Here is a 22,022-nt window from a genome sequence, read left to right as displayed (position 1 = left end):
ACCCTCTTTTTCTTCTCCTTTAGTTAGAGAAGAGACATCCCCCTCTCCCCTGGTGACGGGAAGCCTGGGTAATTCCCTTAATCTGTGCCCAATTCTCGGCATTTACATAAACATGTGCACTCTCAAGCCCCCTTAATAGAAGAGCATTTTTAATACGCAATTACACTCCTCAATAGAATCCACTTATTAAGCTAGTGTGGGACAAACAGGTATGTATACAGAGCGGGACTCCAAGACACAATGGCTGAAGTGCTACTCTGCCACCAGGGAGAGGTGAACTCAATAGAAAGAGCTCAATTCATTTAACCAAGGTTCATTAAACCCAGCGCGGTGGCTTCTCCCCGCTTCCCTCGTCTCATTTGTACGTGTCGGGTGCAAGTGCGCGCGTGCAATCCACCCCCCCCACCCAGTATGACACCGTAAGTCCAACCTGTTTTTGACTTCCACGCATCTGTGCAGCGTACCATTTGACCACACCCTATACAACTATACAACCATTAGTCCCTGGCCCTGCACATCAAACGGTCTTCACATCTGCATGGTCACACCTGTACGGTCTGGATCAGTCACAGACCGTTTTCTTTTTTTAAACCGCCGCACGGCTTTCCTGGCTGAGCATCTTTCCTTTATAGCTTTTGGGAGATTTTCTTCCACGTACAAATCTCAAGTTAGGATTTGGCCACCAATACTGTCGCCCCTTATTACAGCCAGCATCGCTGTGAAAGTACATTCCCTCCAACCTGTCTGAGAGTATTTGGGCAGAGCAGGAGGTGTTGAAGGACGAGCGTCTGGACACAGGAAGCATCAGAGCCTGTATCACTGCCCAGGCGGCCCGGTGTGCGACCCCCATCGCTCCCTGAGTGCAACGAGGCTCCCGGCTCTTTTGGTTCCTGGCCAGCGGAGCACTTCTTAAGCAGCGTTCTGTGTGATTACATCGCCTATTTTCTGAGTAGATGGCCTGATTCAGCGCGACTCCAATAGCTTTTACGCATGACCCGCAGATCCAGCTGGAGACTGAACAAACGCAAGCCCAGTTTAAGTGCTTCCCTCTGGGGTGGAATAATGGAGAGAGCCCCTGAGGGGAGTCGGACATGGAGCCCCTATGGCTAAGAACACACACAGCACTAAAGTATCGTATTACTGCAGACACTTGACCCATACTCAATTAACAGAAGCTCTTTGAACACAACACATCTCCTAAACGACCCATAACAGCAGCGAGGAGGGGAGAGAGAGAAAAGGGTTGAAGGAGAGGTTTAGAAAGAGAGAAATGTGTCCTTTCCCATGTGACTCAAATGCATTGGTTCCAGATGGGGGTGACTACTAAAGCCACAAGGTGAGTTTGAGGGAACACATTAAGTCTTATTTACACATGGCCATAGACTGCACTGGGACATAAAAGACAAGAGGATTTGGGGAGGTGAAGCTGATCCTAGACCTGTGGCTAAGAACAACTTGCACCTGAAGAGGCTGTTCCATCCTGATATTGTGTCAGCGGTAAATCCGTCTGCTCTCAGCGAGGGTTTTCTCCAGACGCCACTGATCAACCCAGTCGGTGTCTGACGCTGCCATTACTCAACATTAATAACCACACCGGCGTGTTCATCATACCGCGCTTCTACATCAAACCTGCCACAAATAATCACCTCGCCGCGCGCGTTTGTGTGCGCACACGTCACGCCGCCGTGATCAAACGCCTCGCATCGCACCGCGGCGGCTTTCCAAGCACCTCTTGTTTCTCATGTGTGACACCAGGGAAGCAGAATAAAACCCGCTTTTGCGTCGACTCTGGTAAACAGTTGCCTAATATCCTGCGACAGCCAATACTCACACAACAATAAACCAGTCGCCAGTAAACAGGAAAAGCAATTCATGATTTATAAATCACGGGAGTACAAGGCGAAGGCTTGTTTAACTAATGTGCTGTCAAGGCAAGGTGCAGACTGAGTGTATGTGGAGTTTCTGACTAAAGTAGTCAGCAGATGAGAGTCATTGTTTTAAGGTCTACGAGCTGAAGGACGGGCCTGGATGGACTTTTGCACTTTTCCTTGGACACCCACAGAGAGACGAGGAAGAGAAAAGTCGCTTTTCAGTGGTCCAGTTGAGCTCCAGGTCTACGATCTATCTGTAAAAGACTAGGAGGGGATGGGATGTCCATTTGGACATGAGCTAAAACGTCACGTGACAGGTAGGCAGGGATAAATCCCTGTCCCAGGCTCAGGTCCCCGCTGACATTTAGGTGACATTTAACAAACACCTGGAAACTGAACCGAGAGATCACACATAAAACCCAAATACTGGAGTTGAGAAAGACTCTGATATCAGGTGAGGTGAGACACAGTTGTATTATAATAATAATAATAATAATAATAATAATATTAAATGCCATTTAGTAGACAATTTTATCCAAAGCGACTTACAACAGTGAGTGGCCCCAGCAGGAATCGAACTCGCGATACAAGGCATTGCTAGCGCCATGCTCAACCAACTGAGCCACACGGGACCAGCGTTGTATCCCAAGACTTTGCATATTGGCAGTCAACTGCCCTTATCGTCCCATAATTATCCATTCCTACAGACACAACAGGCCGACACATGCCTATGCACCCTCGGAGTAATGCTTTTCTGGGAGAATGACTCTCAGATATTCACTATTTTATTAAAAACGTGTGAAAAAAGTAGAGGAAAAGTCAGAGGGGCCCCCGAGCCATCCCTCATTTGATTTATATGAGAGGCGACAAAAATGTATAACAGGCAATTTGGAGGGTGATTTGTGAAGTGATGGAGATATGCTGAGAATGTTCGCCAGGAGAGAGGAGGGAGGAAAAAGGGAGAGAAAGAGAGGAGGGTGAGCCAATATTGATTTTGTTGTTTAAATGAAGCTGTCGGGAACGGTGTGAGAGTGAAAGACTGAAAGGGAGAGAAGGAGGCTTTGGGACGTGGTAAACACAACGATACGCCAAATGAACAACCCCCAGAAAATGTAAGTCCACGTGTCTGCTTTCAAAGTGGACAAGAGGCGAGCTGACTAGTTTTGCGCTTGACACCCCACATACGCATCCAACCACGCATTCTCTCTCTCTCAAAAAACACACACACACCCCACAGACACAACTCCACACACGGGGACCCAAATCAACTCCAGGAAAACTCAAAGGCCAACATAAATGAACATGAACTGTGCAGGCACTTCAGGCAGAATGAAATAACGGAATAGTTTAGCAGTCCTGACACAGACAGACACACCGTTTCACAACTGTACTGTTTAACAGAGAATAGTGAGACGCTGGACTGGACAGAGGAGTCAGACTCAACGCTGCAGGACTCGAGATCACCGAGCGGAATATGTTCAAAGATGCATCATCCACCCAGGACTCCTCCAACAACATTGAGGAATATGCATGGCCAGTAAGAGGCTTCATTAGGAAATGTGTTGATGTTGTACCCACAATAAAGATCCAGGACATTCCCCAACCAAATACCCTGGATCAACCTTGCTGAGAGCCCGTACACCATGCTGAGAACCCGTACTGCATTCAATGTCAGCAGAACGAACCCTGATGACTAGGTGGAGCGCGGCGCGTAAAAGGCAAGCAGGTACCAGCGACGCAAATCCATTAGCGACGCAAAAAGACGATACAGATTCAAACTGGAATTGATGTTCGACAACTCGGACTCGGAAACGCATTTGGCACGGACTACAGATGATCACGGACTACAAAGGCAAATACCCAATCCAACAACACCTCCACACTGACTCTTAGGCCTGATAACTCCTCTCTACAGGCTGTTGTTGGTTAAGTCAACTAGCATTGTGGTGCCAGGACAACAACCTCTCCCTCAATTTCTACAAAGGAGTTGATTGTTGACTTCAGGAAGCAGAGGGAACATGCCCCGATCCACATCAACGGGACTGAGTCAGCAGTTCCTGACCGTCCACATCACCCAGGACTTGACATGGACCAACAACACCCCCCACCCTTGTCAGCAGGGAGCAACAGCGTCTCTATTTACTAAGGCGGCTGAAGAAAATGGGCATGCCAACCTGGGTCCACTCCAAATACTACCGCAAACAACACAGAGAGCATCCTGACCTGTTGTATCACAGCCTGGTCCAGGAATTGCTCGACCGCAAGGCCCTCCAGGGGGTGGTGAAGACAGCCTAGTACATCACTTGGACTGTGCTCCCACCCGTTCAAGAAAACTATGCGAAACAGTGCCTGAGGAAGGCCCAAAGCATCATCAAGGACCCCCAGACACGAGCTGTTCCCTCCCTTATGGATACCCACAGGCTCAGAGACAGTTTCTAACTACAAGCCATAGGACTGCTGAACACTTGCACCTGACTGGTCACCTGCACTGACTCTCTGCACCTTAACACACTCACGAACACATATACAGGTAACTGCCAAAAATAATGGAAACACTTGAGTATATGGGGGATAGAAATGATATTGAAAGCAAATGCTTCCACATGTAGCGATGTGTCGTTTGAATGTGACATGTTGAACAAGGCTGAACCTCAATGTTGAATTGACCTTAACCAACTTGAGGTTCTCACCCCAAAACACCTGATCTACTTCCAAGACAGCGGGTTGTATAAAATGGGTCGCGACAGCTGGGGGTGATACCAAAAACCTCCATCGCCAGCAGGTCGTCCACAGGCCCAGGACCTTTTCCTTTCAACGGCCAGAACTGGTAACTGATAAATTAGGGGGAAAAGTGCGTTTAAGGAATCGTACCTGATATCCAGTACAGAAATAGGGACGGAGGTGCCCCTGCACCAAACAGGCTCAGAAGAAGACGGAAGACCTAAAAGAGCGAGCGAAGCCTGAACGATACGCGTGAGCTCATCTTCTTCAAGGGAAAGAAAGAGAAGACAATTATAGGACAGCCTCTGCAACTGATGAGTGTTATTACATGTGGCACAATCAATTGGTTTTGTCTTGTTGTTCTGGTAAAAACGCCAATTGATGTTCAAAACTGTCATACCTATTATTGTAACTAGTCTTATAGAGATATTACTAAAATAACTGAACCTTAGAGCTACTTTGCTAGAACAATTTGACATGAGTTTGCTCCAACGAGGTGTAAAAATGCTCTGAAACGGACACCTCTGTACCCACTAAAAGTGTGACAAAAGTGCTACCGTTCTCAAAAGTCTTCGCAAAATGTCAACACAACTATTGGATACAATCTAACGTTGTCATTTGATAAAGTATAGGATTGAACATAGAGTAGAATAACGTCGATTAGGATATCACGTTCAAATAGACTTACTATTTAACAGCACTTTGAGCATATCAGATCATCAGAATTATCTGACCGACATTGATCGCAATGGCTAACAAACAACTGTTTTGTTTATACCACCAGAGCCTTGATCGGCCCTGGTGGTATAAACATCGTGCTAATGATTGCACTAGGCGCTTCGATGTTAAACCGCCAAATGTCTAATGAAATTAAACTGTGTGTGTTACTCGCAGCAGCAATAAAATCATTTGAGGACAAAACTCTCAACCAGTCCTCTTACAGTCTGACTGAGACTACCAGCAATGTATCCCACCATGTGGCCCCGGATAACACCACAGAGATCTTATCTTCTCTCACGCTACAGGGGTCCCAAATGGAACATAAATCCAAGCTATTGTTAAACTCACAAGGCGATAAGGCTATGCCTGTGAGATTAGATTCCGCTAATTTAACTGACCTAGCAGCTATGTTCAACACTTGCCAATTACAAAATGACACATAAGAACAGTCCCAAGTCATGCGTTCAGAAATGCAACAAATAAAAACTAAATTGTTAACCTACAAGTCCCAAGTCTCTAATCAGCAAGAAAAGTTGAATGAGCTAAATCAGGGCCAAGCAAAGACTGTGAGCAGAACCCTTTGGGTTGACCAAGTTACAAAGGAATGTTTATTTTCAAAACAAAAGGCAATGCCCCACCTCCCGAGTGACGCAGCGTTCTAAGGCGTCACTACAGACCCGGGTTCGATCCCAGGCTGTGTCACAACCAGCCGCGACCGGGAGTCCCATAGGGCGGTGCACAATTGGCCCAGCGTTGTCTGGGTTAGGGGAGGGTTTGGCTGGGGGGGGCTCTACTTGTCTCATTGCGCTCTAGCGACTCCTTGTGGCAGGCCGGGCACCTGCAGGGTGACTTCAGTCGTCAGTTAAACACTGTTGCCTTCGACACATTGGTGCGGCTGGCTTCCGGGTTAAGAGGGAGGATGTTAAGAAGCGCGGTTTGGTGGGACATGTTTCGGAGGACTAATGACTCGACCTTCGCCTCTCCTGAGCCTGTTGGGACAAGATCGTAATTGGATCGCAATAGGATATCACAAAATTGGGGATATGGGGATAAACCATGTGTTTGATGTATTTGATACCGTTCCACTGATTCCAGTCATTACCACCAGCCTGTCCTCCCCAATTAAGGTGCCACTAACCTCCTGTGATTGACACCTAGGCCTACTGAAACATCCCAGGCAAAACTCCACACACTCAACCAGCAAGAAAGCTTGTGAAAGACATTGAACATTTTTGATCCGTAACATCCTTAAGGCTCCAGCATGAAGTCAAACTTCAAAAATCTCAACCATTCTCTGCATTTACTGCCACAAATCTCAGACAATGAGAAAATATACATTCTCAGAACTACCACTGGTAGGACAGTTCATGGTTCTATTAAAACAGATGTTACTCCGAATTTTGACTTGCTATGCCGAGCCCTAACTTCTGGGTACTCAGCTCTGCATGACAAGATAAGGAAGAGTTTAGTAGGCTTAAAGTTCAGCCTTTCATACCCATTACCAAAAATCTGCAGAAAAGTACAAATACGATGGGACGACCTAACAGAACGCAAATGAGGTTAAAACCTATTGGAACCCGAGTTACACAATACCTCTACACAGCTTCCTCAAACTAAAAGACCAACAAAATGCGACAGCATCCCAGCCTCGTTCCAGCATCCCCCTACTTCTTCAGGCCAACCCTTAAGTCCTAAATACCTGATTAGTTAGGTACAGTGCCTTGTGAAAGTATTCGGCCCCCTTGAACTTTGCGACCTTTTGCCACATTTCAGGCTTCAAACATAAAGATATAAAACTGTATTTTTTTGTGAAGAATCAACAACAAGTGGGACAAAATCATGAAGTGGAACGACATTTATTGGATATTTCAAACTTTTTTAACAATTCAAAAACTGAAAAATTGATTCTCAAAAGATTTCCCACCTTCAGATCAATGTTTTACTATTATTGTAATTATAGTCTTGTTGAGGTATTACTAAAATAACCCATAAGACAGGGCTTAGAATACTATTATTGTAATTATAGTCTTGTTGAGGTATTACTAAAATAACCCCTAAGACAGGGCTTAGAATACTATTATTGTAATTATAGTCTTGTTGAGGTATTACTAAAATAACCCATAAGTCAGGGCTTAGAATACTATTATTGTAATTATAGTCTTGAGGTATTACTAAAATAACCCATAAGTCTGGGCTTAGAATACTATTATTGTAATTATAGTCTTGTTGAGGTATTACTAAAATAACCCATAAATCAGGGCTTAGAATACTATTATTGTAATTATAGTATTGTTGAGGTATTACTAAAATAACCCATAAATCAGGGCTTAGAATACTATTATTGTAATTATAGTCTTGTAGAGGTATTACTAAAATAAACCATAAATCAGGGCTTAGAATACTATTATTGTAATTATAGTCTTGTAGAGGTATTACTAAAATAATCCATAAATCGGGGCTTAGAATACTATTTTGTGCAATAACTGGACTGGTGCCCCGTTAATAATTCCATAGTAATAGGTGTACACACTACCTTATACACACAATTCATGAAGCAATTAACATCCCATCATGCTTAGGGTCGTATATAAAAATGCTGGGCAGGCCATTATTTTGGACATTATTCTTGCTACCACGGCTATGCCCGCCATAGGATGACAATGCCCCCAACCACAGGGCACGAGTGGTCACTGAATGGCTTGATGAAAACCATATGCCATGGCCTTCTCAGTCCCCAGATCTCAACCCAATTGAAACTCACGGGAGATTCTGGAGCGGCGCCTTGAGTCAGCGTTTTACGTCACCGTCAACAAAACAACAATATTATGGAATTTAGCGTGAAAGAATGGTGTCGCATCCCTCCAACAGAGTCCTAGATACTTGTAGAATCTATGCCAAGGTGCATTAGAGCTGTTATGGCTCGTTGTGGCCCAACGACGCCCTGTTAAAAGACACTTTATGTTGGTGTTTCCTTTATTTTGGTAGTTACCTGTGTATTCACGCTAAACACACATCACAACTGCTGCTCCCAGTCTTATTATTACTGCACAATTTAAACACTTGCCCCGCAATCCCACAAAACGCGTGTAAATGTTGGACTACAAACCGTGCCTTCGTGTATTATAATTCAATGTTTATTCTATTCTACTGAGCTATTTACTTTATGCCCGTGTTCTTGTCTTTCATGACTTCTTATTGTTGTTGTATTGTGTCCGAGAAAGAAATCTGCAGGTGAGCATTTCATTGGACGGCGTATACCATCTGTTATCCTGTACCTGCGGCCAATACAACCTTAAAATCCAACACAGGCAGGGTTAACGCTGAGACATACTGATGTACCAAGTGTCTACAGCGAGGCCGTTTTACTGACCACTCTTCACCATTCTCGAGAGGAGGAGACGGTTTAGACTGAGGTAATGTTTTTAATATGTCAAACACAACGTCTTTGACTGCTATCCCCTCTGTTTCATCACCTTCTATTCGACTCGTATCTCTCTCCCTCTCTTGTGTAACATTACTGGTATGGTGAGAACGACATGCTGAACAACATGCAGCGTTTCCATGCTTCGGGTCATCACACGAAATGCTCTACAATTTTCAGGAAATTAAGAATAGCAAATAAGGACCTCCCACTGTCCCAGTCAGACAGCCATTGGTCGAGTGTTATGGCACAATGGTTTGAGAGGTGGAGAGAAGGCGTTAGAGGGGGGGATAAACTGCCAGGGTATTTTACCTCCCCTTGGGTCCTGTATTTTTGATGACACCTCATTTCATCACGCACGGGCACACACAAACACACACACACACACACACACACACACACACACACACACACCTCATGGGTTCCATCTATCTGATGTCCCCATCGGGGGGAAATTACACCAGGAAATAAGAGGTCATTTTACACCTGTTTACCTCCACACACAAACACCTCGTCTAGGTCAAGCCCCCGCAAATACCACAGTGGTAATCTAGCAGCAGGGAGGTAAATGGTAAAGAGATGGGATGTGGAAGAGGGGAGGCACAGGTGGAAACTGCTTCTGCTAGATGACTGATTGCTAGTGGTGATTGCTATTGCTGGTGTACTGTGTACTGTGTACATGCATGTGTGTGGCTCCGTGTTTAGGGGAAACCAACTCGTTATGGCGGATCCCATGTCTGATTCGGAATCATATTCCCGGGTGTCTGTCTCCCTTTCCGTCTCCCTCCGTATCCCTCTGTCTCCGTCTCCCTCTGTCTTACACCGCAGCGTTACATTCTGACATGCTAAACTAGGCCTGTCCAGGAGAGGAACACACCCATGGAGGTAATCTCATTGTCAAACAGACACCCTAACACAATCTCTCCCACACCTCTCTGAGATATGTGACATTTCATAACAGTAAACCAGATTATCAATTTGATTTGCTCTCTGGGCCCTTGGGCACTCAGCAGCAGATCGAGCCCAGTAGGTTATACAGTACATCTGATATACAGCCTGATATAGAGTCATACAGCCTAGGATTTATACACCTTGCAACTGGGGAAATCAAGGTGGTAAACTCTCCCCTCTTGCCTTGCGTCTCTCATTTTCTCTCCCCTAACTCTCGCTCTGTCTGTCATCTCCCAGCCGTAGGCTCGCATCAAATCAAATCAAAGTTTATTGGTCGTGTACACAGGTTTGCAGATGTTATCGCAAGTACAGTGAAATGCTTGTGTTTCCAGCGCCAACCATGTAGCAATACCTAGCAATACAAAACAATACACACATAATCCAAAAAGGTAATATATATATATATATATATATATGTGTGTGTGCACACTAAGTGACCAGTTTATTAGGTACACCACCCCGTTCACGAAAATGAATTGCTACTACAGACAGTGAGTAACCTGGCCGTGGCTTGCTATGTAAAGCATTAGACTGGGCAAAACGAGTGACCTCAGCGAGCATAGTATGACCATCGGTGCCAGGCACGCCGGATCCAGTATCTCAGAAACGACCAACCTCCTGGGCTTCTCACGCACGGCAGTGTTTAGGGTTGTGTAAACTCACTATATATACACACAGAGCATACCAGACATTATGAACACCTTCCTAATATTGACAACAGCCTCAATTCGTCGGGGGGGCATGGACTCTACAAGGTGTCAAACGCTCCACAGGGATGCTGGCCCATTCTTGACACACACGGGAAACTTGAGAGTGAAAAACCCAGCAGCGTTGCAGTTCTTGACACAAACCGGTGCGCCTGGCACCTACTACCCCCCCCCCCCCCCGTTCAGGTACATCTTTAGTCTTGCCCATTCACCCTCTGAATGGCACACACACACGACCCATGTCTCAACAATCCTTCTTTCACCTGTCTCCTCCCCTTCATCTACACTGATCGAAGTGGATTTAACACAGGTGACATCAATAAGGGATCATAGCTCGGTCTACGTCATGGACAGAACAGGTGTTCCTAATGTTTTGTACACTACATAGTCATTGAACACCGGTCACTTAAATAATGTTCACATTCTGTTTGACCCGCTTCATACGTATAGGCTGTATTCTAGCCATGGCTCATCCTATATAAACGACTGACGTACACACCTTTTCAATGTATATAACTGTCCACACATAGTGGCGTATAACGTAGGTACTATAGTGCGGAAAGCTGAGCTGTAGTCGATGAACAGCATTCTTCCATAGGTACTTCTCTAGTCCAGGTGGGATAGGGCGGTGTGCAGTGCAGCGGCAATTGCGTCGTCCGTAGATCTGTTTGGGCGGTATGTGATCTGTAGTGGAGTCGAGGGTGCCGGTGGAGGAGATATGGTCCTTAAATACTGTACCTTCTCGAAGCACTTCATGATGACAGAAGTGGGTCGCTTTCTTGAGTACGGGAACAATGGTGGACATCTTGAAGCAAGTGGGGACAATATATCCGTAAACACTCCAGCCAGCTGGTCTGCGCATGTTCTGACCTCCCCTTGGGATGCCTCTGGGCCCGGCCCCATTCTCACCCTAAATTCTACGCCGGCTCGTGAGTAGTCATATAGGCTCCTCCCCAGTCTCGCCCTCCTCAGTCTCGCCCTCCCCATTCTCGCCCTCCCCAGTCTCGCCCTCCCAGTCTCGCCCTCCCCAGTCTCGCCCTCCCCAGTCTCGCCCTCCCCAGTCTCGCCCTCCCCAGTCTCGCCCTCCCCAGTCTCGCCCTTACACCGCAGCGTTACATTCTGACATGCTAAACTAGGCCTGTCCAGGAGAGGAACACACCCATGGAGGTAATCTCATTGTCAAACAGACACCCTAACACAATCTCTCCCACACCTCTCTGAGATATGTGACATTTCATAACAGTAAACCAAATTATCAATTTGATTTGCTCTCTGGGCCCTTGGGCACACAGCAGCAGATCGAGCCCAGTAGGTTATACAGTACATCTGATACACAGCCTGATATACAGTCATACAGCCTAGGATTTATACACCTTGCAACTGGGGAAATCAAGGTGGTAAACTCTCCCCTCTTGCCTTGCGTCTCTCATTTTCTCTCCCCTAACTCATCTCCCAGCCGTAGGCCCCAATAATCCTGTACACGCCCCTCGCCCCTCCACCAACACCAGTTAATGTCATTATAGGGCATAGGGCCGGTGTATGTGTGTAAGTGGTGAAGAACGGTAACGTCTCGCGGCCCCTCAGAGTAATCTGGCACACGTCATGTTTTTTATTTATTTTTTATTGGTGGAGTATACTAGAGTCCCATTACCCTCCAAGTCCAACCATTCCAGCAGATTCATAGATGGATAACCTGGTACGGAGCTGAGAAACTGAGGAGGCTGCAGCCGTTGTATCTCGGCTGCATAGTAAATACAGTAGTGTGTTAACACTCCAAAAGCAGCCTGCTATACCTCAAGGCAGGTAGGCTGCTGCCAGGGACATACATCAATACATAAAGCAGATATAAATCAATATATTAAAAAAAGAAAGATAAATAAAACAAGAGAGGGTTTACTCAAGCCACCAAAGTCATGCCTCTAAAGGGTTGGTTTTTCCCTCTCTCTCTCTCTCTCTACAGTAACTCCCACTTCCTCCCAAAAGGAAAATCCTATTTCACCTTTTCCCTCCTCTGGGACGTGATCCATGAATCCAGCCAGCGGGTTATTTGAGTCTGTCAATCATTCCAGAGAATTGGAAGCGCCAATGAGGAAAAAGCTGTCAGAACCTTCTCTCCCCCCTTCTCTCTCCTCCCCCCTCTCTCTCTCTGTCTCTCCTTCCCCCTGTCTCTCCTTCCCCCTGTCTCTCTCTCCTCCCCCCCTCTCTCCTCTCTCCTCCCTCCCTCTCTCCTTCCCCCTCTCTCTCCTTCCCCCCCCTCCCCCCCTCTCTCCCCCCCTCTCTCTCTCCTTCCCCCTCTCTCTCCTCCCTCCCCCTCCTCTCCTCCCCCCCCCCTCTCTCTCCTTCCCCCCCTCTCCCTCCTTCCCCCCCCTCCCTCCTTCCTCTCTCCCTCTCCTTCCCCCTCTCTCTCCTTCCCCCCCCTCTCTCTCTCCTTCCCCCCCCTCTCCCTCCTTCCCCCCTCCTCCTCCCCCCCTCTCTCCCTCCTTCCCCCTCTCTCTCTCCCCTTCCCCCTCGCTCTCCCACCCACCCCTGAGGGTGAGCAACATTTGTAGTTCCATCACAGAAAATGTCAAACATGCCATGGAACAAAATCTATGTGCATGTGCGTGCACGCCTGGTCTAGAACTGGGAAAGAGCCAACTGGCTTGACTCAGTCCCACAACGCATCAAGCATGTGTCATAACACAGAAATCCCATCCCATGTCAGAGTTGAGTTTCCAAGTCTATTTTTCCACCTCCTCTACTCTCCTCCAGCCTCTGAGACTTGACTATAGAAACTAGCGTAATAAATATCAATACCTGTAGCGCAAGAGAAGTAACATACGGTCCTTATGTGGATGCTAGCAAGCAGGCTAGCTAGCAATTGCTAAGTATCAACAGCCAATCCAGTAGGGGCTGGAAGCTATAGTGAGCTTCAGATCTGTCAATTGCGCCGTGATATCGCTGACAATTTGCATCAAGTTCAGCTTTCCCCGTTTCTTTGGTCCCGCCCTGTTAACGCTCCCTCGCCCAATGCTCACACTGCCCGATGGTCCCCCCACTTGACTTCTCTCCATTGAAAATGAATGGGTTCTGGTGTTTCATTGCCCTTTAACATGTTCAGCGGGTGCATACTGTTCGAGGAAGCAATATCCAGCGATTGACAAATAGCCCCCTACACAGTAACACATCAGTGCAACACAGAAACTGTCATCAACACAGAACCAGAGTCCAAGAGATGAAAAGCTCACGACAGCAATTTCACACACCATCACATTCATAATATAGGAGCAAAGACGATATGCTGCCTTCACTACAGGAAAATAGCTATGATTCCAGGAACACACACACACACGCACAAGCCCTAAACTCACAAAACATTAGTTTGAAATGTAGGTGTGTGTGTGTGTGTGTGTGTGTGTGTGTGTGTGTGTGTGTGTGTGTGTGTGTGTGTGTACCTGTCATTGATGCTCCAGTTGAGACAGAGGTTGAGAGAGCTGAGGTTCCTACACTTTCGGACCACCTCCATCACGGTCTCGTTGTTGAGCTCGGAGATGTGCCGCAGGTCCAGGCTGCTCAGGTTACGCAGCTAGGTGAGAGGACAGAGATAGAGGTTCAGTAGAGACACACACGCGCCTTCTGCTTTTCACCCCCCCCACCCCCCCGCCTAAATATACATAGCACTTCAATCAATCACCTGACCAAACTACCTCGTACCCCAGGACACCTGTACTGTGTATAGCCTCGTTGTTATTTTGTGGTAGTATTTCATTTTGATCTATTTCTTTCCTCCTGAACTGCATTCACTGTAAAAGTCTGCACTTACGTGACAAACAACATTTGATTTGCACCGCGAGTCCTTCAGCACAACAAAAGTTACGAGAGGATTACCAACTCAACAAGAAATAATAACACAGGTATATTTTCTCTGATACACACTCGGCAAGGAGGATGGGATAAGCCTACGCACACCAGGAAGGCAGGATAATAAGTATTATTAAAACATATACCATTTCTAAAACGCACAACGGGGAAGCATGGTGTAAAATGTCAGTCATGGCTACACACAAAACAAGCTTCCAGTAGGTATTACGATTAGAGGTATCGTTGCCTGCTCTGTGGGCTTCTCGTCAAGACAGACTGGAGGAGGAAGGCAAAGGGCAGGGCAGACTGGAGAATCCCTGGATCTGCTTCTCACTTGACACACGCGGAAATAGAAATGGTGTCTTGTTTATATTTGTCAGAGGCCGTGCAGTCTGAAAAACATCCGACATGACCATGTGACCTGGTAAATCCATGACGCAATTAACCGTAGAGTCCACAGTGGCTTTACACACACGGGGTCGGCAAGCACAGGGAGGAACCGTTGTCGCAGTCATAATTAGAATGCATAGAGCTTAGTGTTGGGTCACATGGACAGCTACAGAGGTGGACAAAAATGTTCTACTGAGCGAGCGAACCAAGCCCCCACCTCTTCCACTGTACATAGAACCCACCCTAACGCCCCACACCCCTACAACGGATTACAAAGCGGCACAGCTCTGGGGTCCGTACACCCTCCTCCCCCCACATCTTATATTTCCTGGTCTTTCACACCATTTCTGCCTGCCCCAACAGGTAGTTTACTAGGCAGTCCCTTTGCCTGCTGTCTACACTATACCTAGGCCCTCCAACATATAGCTTCACAGTCAACCCCTCCCCTACGCCTGTACACCACCCACCCAGGACAGAAAACAACCCTACCAGCCTGGAAGATGAGAAATAGATGCTTCACTGTCTCCTCCTCCCTACAGAACAGACACCTCCTCCCCACTGATGGATCAAGGTGTGACACTTATCTGTTTGTAGCGATAGTCCCGTGAATAATCATCCACTGTAGACCAGTAGAGAGAAAGAGGGAGGCAGAGACAGAGGGAGAGAGAGAGGGAGAGACAAAGGCAGAGACAGAGGCGAGACAGAGACAAAGGCAGAGACGAAGGCAGAGAGAGACAAAGGCAGAGGGAGAGGCGAGACAAGGGGCAGAGACGAGACAGAGACAAAGACAGAGGCAAGACAGAGACAAAGGCAGAGACAAAGGCAGAGACAAAGGCAGAGACAAAGGCAGAGACAGAGGGAGAGAGAAAGGCAGAGAGAAAGGCAGAGAGAGAAAGGCAGAGACAAAGGCAGAGACAAAGGCAGAGACAAAGGCAGAGACAGAGGGAGAGACAAAGGCAGAGACAAAGGCAGAGAGAGAAAGGCAGAGAGAAAGGCAGAGCCAAAGGCAGAGACAAAGGCAGAGGCGAGACAGAGGGAGATAGAGACCCGGCAATATGATTCAGGATCAGACATGGGATCAGCCATAGCGAGTAGGTTCCCCCTGAAACACGCATACCGAAATATATATAATATCTTTCATTATGTATATGGTGTCCCAACAGCACATAATTTGAAGCATTCCATATGTAAAAATTAAACTCAATACAAAATAATATTTTAGAAACATTATCAAGGCTCACCTGATAAATACATATCCTAAAGAGTTCCCCAGTGATCGACTTTGGATTGAAGGGTTCAATTATTCATAGAATGGCTGGTGTGTGTGTGTGGGTGGGTGGGGGGGGGGATATGGCTGCGTTGTTGGCAAAACAAAGAAAATGCAGAAATGCATGTAAGACAAACCTCTCACTCACGGTCTCGGTCTAACACCCTCTCTCTTGTGATGTCAAAGGCTCACCTGCACGGTCTCACAGACACACACATCATGTTGTATGGCTATATAATCTGGGGCCAACACTAAAGCACAACTTCAAAAGTGGAATTCGGTCTTCAAATATGCTTATCTTTGCCAAAATAGAATTTCTTGGCCAGGCAGTGGAAACCCAGCCATTGATGTGAATTATCCAACGAGAAACCAGGGCAACAAACCTTCAGTTCTGATTGGCCGATGTGCAGCTTGGTTGTATGCGAGTGAATTAGCATAGGTCTGCATAAATGAGGAGAGAAGCACAGTCACGTCTGAGACTCAAACTTTATTAAACTCAACAAAAAAACACGACGGGGTAAAATTCTACATTTTGGAATGCGGATCGAAAAATATCCCTAAATCCTCTCAAATAAAGAAATAAAATCTATGTCAAGAAAATAAAGGTCAAATGAGTGAAATCCATCACGTTGAAAGGAGTGACAGTATTTGTTTTCTCACTGTTGATAGATTATAATGAATAGAGTTTTCGGTCTTTATGCATCAGGATAATGAATCACTTATAAGATCAGAGTTGATGCTAATTCATTACACTGATCACAGAGAGCGAGAGTGTGTGTGTGTGTGTGTGTTCTGGCATGTTTTCCCTCATTGGCGCTGCTTTTTACCGTAGCAGTTTCACTCCTGTGAGTTGGCAGGAAGGGTTGTCTGATTATTCACAGTGTTAATAAAAACACTCAAACCTGTGAAACACAGCTGCTCTGGGCTCAGCCTACACACACGCCAGATTTTCCTCACTTTTGTATTCATCACATTGGGCAACCGAAGGTCCAGTGAACTATTGCCATGGAGAAAAAAATGCGCTTTTCGGGTTTATGATTTTAATAATGGAAAAATTCTGTATTTTCTGTCCCAGTGTGTGAGATGATGAGCGGAGCTCGAGGTTAACACCGCATTGAAGTCTGTTCACTAATCAATACATTTACAGTAAGAAAAAAAGAGGGAATAAATAAATGCTAGCAGGTAGCCTAGTAGTTAGGCCAGTAACCAAAAGCGGGCTGGTTTGAATACAAGAGCCGACAAAGTGTAAAACCTGTTGCTGTGCCCTTAAGCAAGGCACTTAACCCCAATTTGCTCCAGGTGCCGTACTATTATGGCTGAACCTGCAAAACACCACATTTCACTGCACCCATCTAATGTATGTGACAAAAATAATAATAATAAATATATATATACATATATATATATATACACAGTACCAGTCAAAAGTTTGGACACACCTATTCATTCAAATGTTTCTTTATTTTTACTATTTTCTACATTGTAGAATTGTTAAACAAATATTTCAAATAGCCACCCTTTGCCTTGATGACAGCTTTCCATACTCTTTGCATTCTCTCAACCAGCTTCACTTGGAATGCTTTCCCAACCGTCTTGAAGGAGTTCCCACATATGCTGAGCACTTATTGGCTGCTTTTCCTTCACTCTGCGTTTCAACTCATCCCAAACTATCTCAATTGGGTTGAGGTCAGTTGATTGTGGAGGCCAGGTCATCTGATGTAGCACTCCATCACTCTCCTTCTTGGTCAAATAGCCCTTACATATTGTAGCCTGGAGGTGTGTTGGGTCATTGTCCTGTTGAAAAACAAACAATAGTCCCACTAAGCGCAAACCAGATTGAATGGTGTATCGCTGCAGAATGCTGTGGTAGCCATGCTGGTTAAGTGTGCCTTGAATTCTAAATAAATCCCCAAGTGTTACCAGCAAAGCACCCCCACACCTCCTCCTCCATGCTTCACAGTGGGAACCACACATGCGGTGATCATCCGTTCACCTACTCTGCGTCTCACAAAGACACGGCGGTTGGAACCAAAAATCTCAAATTTGGACTCATCAGACCAAACAACAGATTTCCACCGGTTTAATGTCCATTGCTTGTGCTTCTTGGCCCAAACAAGTCTCTTCTTCTCATTGCTGTCATTTATTAGTGGTTTCACGCAGTCTCCTCTGAACAGTTGATGTTGAGATGTGTCTGCTACTTGAACTCCATGAAGCATTAATTTGGGCTGTACTTTCTGAGACTGGTAACTCTAATGAACTTATGCTATGCAGCAGAGGAAACTCTGGGTCTTCCTTTCCTGTGGCGGTCCTCATGAGAGCCAGTTTCAAAGTAGCGCTTGATGGTTTTCGCGACTGCACTTGAAGAAACTTTCAAAGTTCTTGACATTATCCGGATTGAACGACCTTCATGTCTTAAAGTAATAATGGACTTTCGTTTTGCTTTACTTATTTGTGCTGTTCTTGCCATAATATGGACTTGGTCTTTTACCAAATAGGGCTATCTTCTGTATACCACCCCTACCTTGTCACAACACAACTGATAGGCTCAAACATATGAAGGAGGAAATTATTTCCACAAATTAACTTTTAACAAGGCACACCTGTTAATGTAAATGCATTCCAGGTGACTACCTCACGAAGCTGGTTGAGAGAATGCAAAGAGTGTGTAAAGCTGTCATCAAGGAAAAGGGTGGCTAATTTGAAGAATCTGAAATATGAAATATATTTTGATTTGTCTAAACACTTTTTTGATTTCTGCATGATTCCATGTGTCATTTAATTAGTATTTATTTAACCTTATTTTAACTTGACAAGTAAGTTAAGAACAAATTCTTATTTACAATGACGGCCTACCCCAGCCGACGCTGGACCAATTGTGCACCACCCTATGGGACTCCCAATCACGGCCAGTTGTGATACAGCCTGGAATCGAAGCAGGGTCCGTAGTGACGCCTCTAGCACTGACATGTAGTGCCTTAGACCGCTGCGCCACTCAGAAGCCCCAAGTTTTGATGTCTTCCCAATTATTCTACAATGTAGAAAATAGTAAAAATAAAGAAAAAACCTGGTGTTCAAACTTTTGACTGGTACTGTATATATATTATAAATATATATATTTTTTTACTCAGTTCATTCAATCTTTTTTTATTTTATATATATCTCTCTCTATATATATATATATTTAAAAAAAAGATTGAATGAACTGAGTAAAACAAAAAAATTATAGTATATATAGTACAAGTCAAAAGTTATATATATATATATATATATAATATATAAATTACATAGACACTATTTATTTTGAATAATTTTGGTGAGAATATTTTGGGGAATACACATGTCTGTGCAGACTCCTTGTGAAGCTAGTCATAACAAACCAAACAGTTACCACAGAGCATGGAGACTAGCAAACGCTAGAGCATCACATTATGCGGTTTAACGTGATATAAAAAGGATCCAACTACCCAGACTGAACCTCTGCATGGCCTGTCATAGGCTCCCAGGGAGACTTGGGATTTCATCATATGGTGAATTTCCAACCAGAATAACTGATGCATCTAGCCTTTAATTCACAGTTCCGTTAGTCTCAATTATTATGTTACCATCTTTTTTTTTTTTTAACTCTCCATTCCTTTACTGTAAGTCTGTATCATGTGGTAAGTTTCAGTTCAAATCTCTTTTCCTTGTCTTTATAGACCAGCTGGTGAGGTTGGCTCCCACCTACCTCCTCCATAATTAGACATGTCTCAAAAGCAGGAAATGAGAGCACAGGTCAGGGGTCAAATAGAAAATGTCACATTTTATGAAATAAAAATGTAAAAATGGTTCACCTTTAAACAAACCGGGGCGAGAGTTTTCGGAAACTTTAGATTAGAGTTTGTGTATGTGTTGCCAGTGCACGGTGCCATGACCAACTATGTAGCGTCAGGTGCCAGACAGGAAGCTGGACCATAGTCGATACCACATGGAAAGGGAATGTCATGGTTAGAATACTGGACCTTGGACTATGAGGTCATTGATTCTAGTCCAAGACCTGTGTGACCGGCCCAGTCTACTGGCATAGACACATAACCAGCTTACAGGCTACAAGATCAAAGGTGGTTCGGACTGACAGAGCTGGCATGGCTAGTAATCATCACAAAGACTGTGTATAACTTAGGCTGAATGTTGTGGCCATGCCACACTTTCTAAGAGGAGTAACTAAACAGGTTTGTTGGTAAGAGAAAAGTCAATCTGGCAACTATGGAATCAAGGAGCACATAGCCATGACCAGCAGGGGCAGAGCAACAGTTGTCCTTATAGCAAGAGTTGTCTTAAAGAGTTGACCAAGGACAAAGCAATGCTAGGTGTAGTGTTTCCCGTCTCGCACGCTCTCTGTCCAGAGGTGTTGTATGGTGAGAGGACGGGACACCTTCTGTTTGTTTACCAAGGTGAGAGAGAGGACGAGTGAAGGGGCAGGGTGGAGGTGTGAGTGAGAGGTGTCGCTGGTCCACATTCAAAAACACCAGCACATCAGATGAGAGAGACACACAATATCGCACAGGTCATTCCACACTTGTCAGCTTTCTGGGTCAAATGCCTAACAACAAGGATATAATAATACTGAATAATGATATGAATTTGTTCTCCATTTCTCTCTCCCTCCCTCACACTTCTTATCCGTTTCAGTCAGGAGAGCAGAGAGCTGTGGCAGGGATATCCCTCTGGCATCAAGCCAAATCTCTCCCGCGCTTGCACTTGTCCTGCTCATTCTCTCTCTCAGCTGTTGGTGAGTTAAGTTTGTATGTGATGTGCGTGCGTAGTGTGATGAGTGTGTGGACGGGTTGGGATGTATGTGGTCATTCAGATTAGTGGGTTGGAGAGTAAATGACCCTCTATTGGTCCAGCCCTCTCACTGCCCTCCCCCTACCACTGGCCACTGTTATCTACACCAGCACACACAGGATTAGAGACAGAGGGGAGCGAGATAGAGTTATTTGATCTGTTTTGTTTTGTTAATCTTTTTACTGAAAATAATTTGGTTTGTTTAGAAGGAGTTCTTTCGATATCAGTTGCTGGAATATCCAGGGCCTTTATTCTTCAGCATGTGTGTGTTTCATTGGAAATAAGAATTTGTTCTTAACTTACTTGCCTAGTTAAATAAAGGTTAAACAAATTCTTCAGCATTTGGCCTGAAGAGTAGAGAACAATGATTTATATATACACACCATATAACTCATAGGGAGCACTGTGTTGAATCCACCGTCCCTCCATCTTGGCACTCCCAAGATTTTGGAAGCTATAGAAAGGCATTTATTAAATGTCTACATTTGTTTTTGCTCTATCTGTTCTATTACAGACACCTTATTGCATTCTTCCAAATGACGTGAACGAAACATAAAAATATATACATGTTTTAATCCTTAAAGTATAATTCTTTGAAATCACCAATGTTACTGTCCCCACTACAATTTTTTTTTTAATTATTTTTTAAATACATGTAATTTTGTCTTTGAAACATTTAATTGAATACTGTAGAATTCCACTCATTACAATGGAGAACTACTCCTACTGGGGAGTGGTAATATGGCTGACCAGTGGCTTCAAAGCCTCTCAAAAAATATATATTTAAACTTTATTTAACAAGGCAAGTCAGTTAAGAACAAATTCTTATTTGAAATGACGGCCTACCAAAAGGCCTCCTGCGGGGGCGTGGGCTGGGATTCATTGAACAAAAATAAAAAATATAGGACAAAACATACATCATGACAAGAGACAATACAACAATACATAAAGAGAGACCTAAGACAACAACATAGCATGGCCGCAACACATGACAACACAGCGTGGTAGCAACACATGACAACACAGCGTGGTAGCAACACAACATGGCAGCAGGACAACATGGTAGCGGCGCAAAACAGGGTACTAACATTATTGTGCACAGACAATAGTACAAACAACACTGCATCACGCAAAGCAGCCAATGGCCAATACATAGCATCAGCAATACAGGGTTTATATACTTCAGTGGTAGAGACCCTGATTTTGTTGTTATCAATAATAAGAGACATATAATTGCCAGAAACATGGTGTAGAGCCGATGTAGCTACCCACTGTCCATGTAATTACAGAAAGCTCATTGTACAATCACA

At 45.0% G+C, this 22,022-nt stretch overlaps 1 protein-coding gene across 3 annotated transcripts in view; it reads right to left on the bottom strand.

Moving 5' to 3' along the window:
• The window catches only part of LOC135544687 (F-box/LRR-repeat protein 17-like), a 315,158-nt gene that overhangs the window by 166,262 nt on the left and 126,874 nt on the right, over positions 1 to 22,022 (bottom strand). For 2 of the 3 annotated variants that reach the window (XR_010456362.1, XR_010456360.1), the window contains one exon: positions 13,875 to 13,956. Coding sequence is in view for 1 of the 3 variants with exons in the window: in XM_064972507.1 (XP_064828579.1) it covers positions 13,826 to 13,956 (131 nt within the window). In the remaining 2 variants the exon portion in view is untranslated. Of the gene's footprint in view, positions 1 to 13,825; positions 13,957 to 22,022 lie in introns of those variants that run through there. The other variant, XM_064972507.1, reaches the window with a different exon arrangement.

This window comes from Oncorhynchus masou, chromosome 1, assembly GCF_036934945.1.
Source record: "Oncorhynchus masou masou isolate Uvic2021 chromosome 1, UVic_Omas_1.1, whole genome shotgun sequence".
Taxonomy (NCBI): domain Eukaryota; kingdom Metazoa; phylum Chordata; class Actinopteri; order Salmoniformes; family Salmonidae; genus Oncorhynchus; species Oncorhynchus masou.
This window is presented reverse-complemented; position numbering and strand designations above follow the sequence as displayed.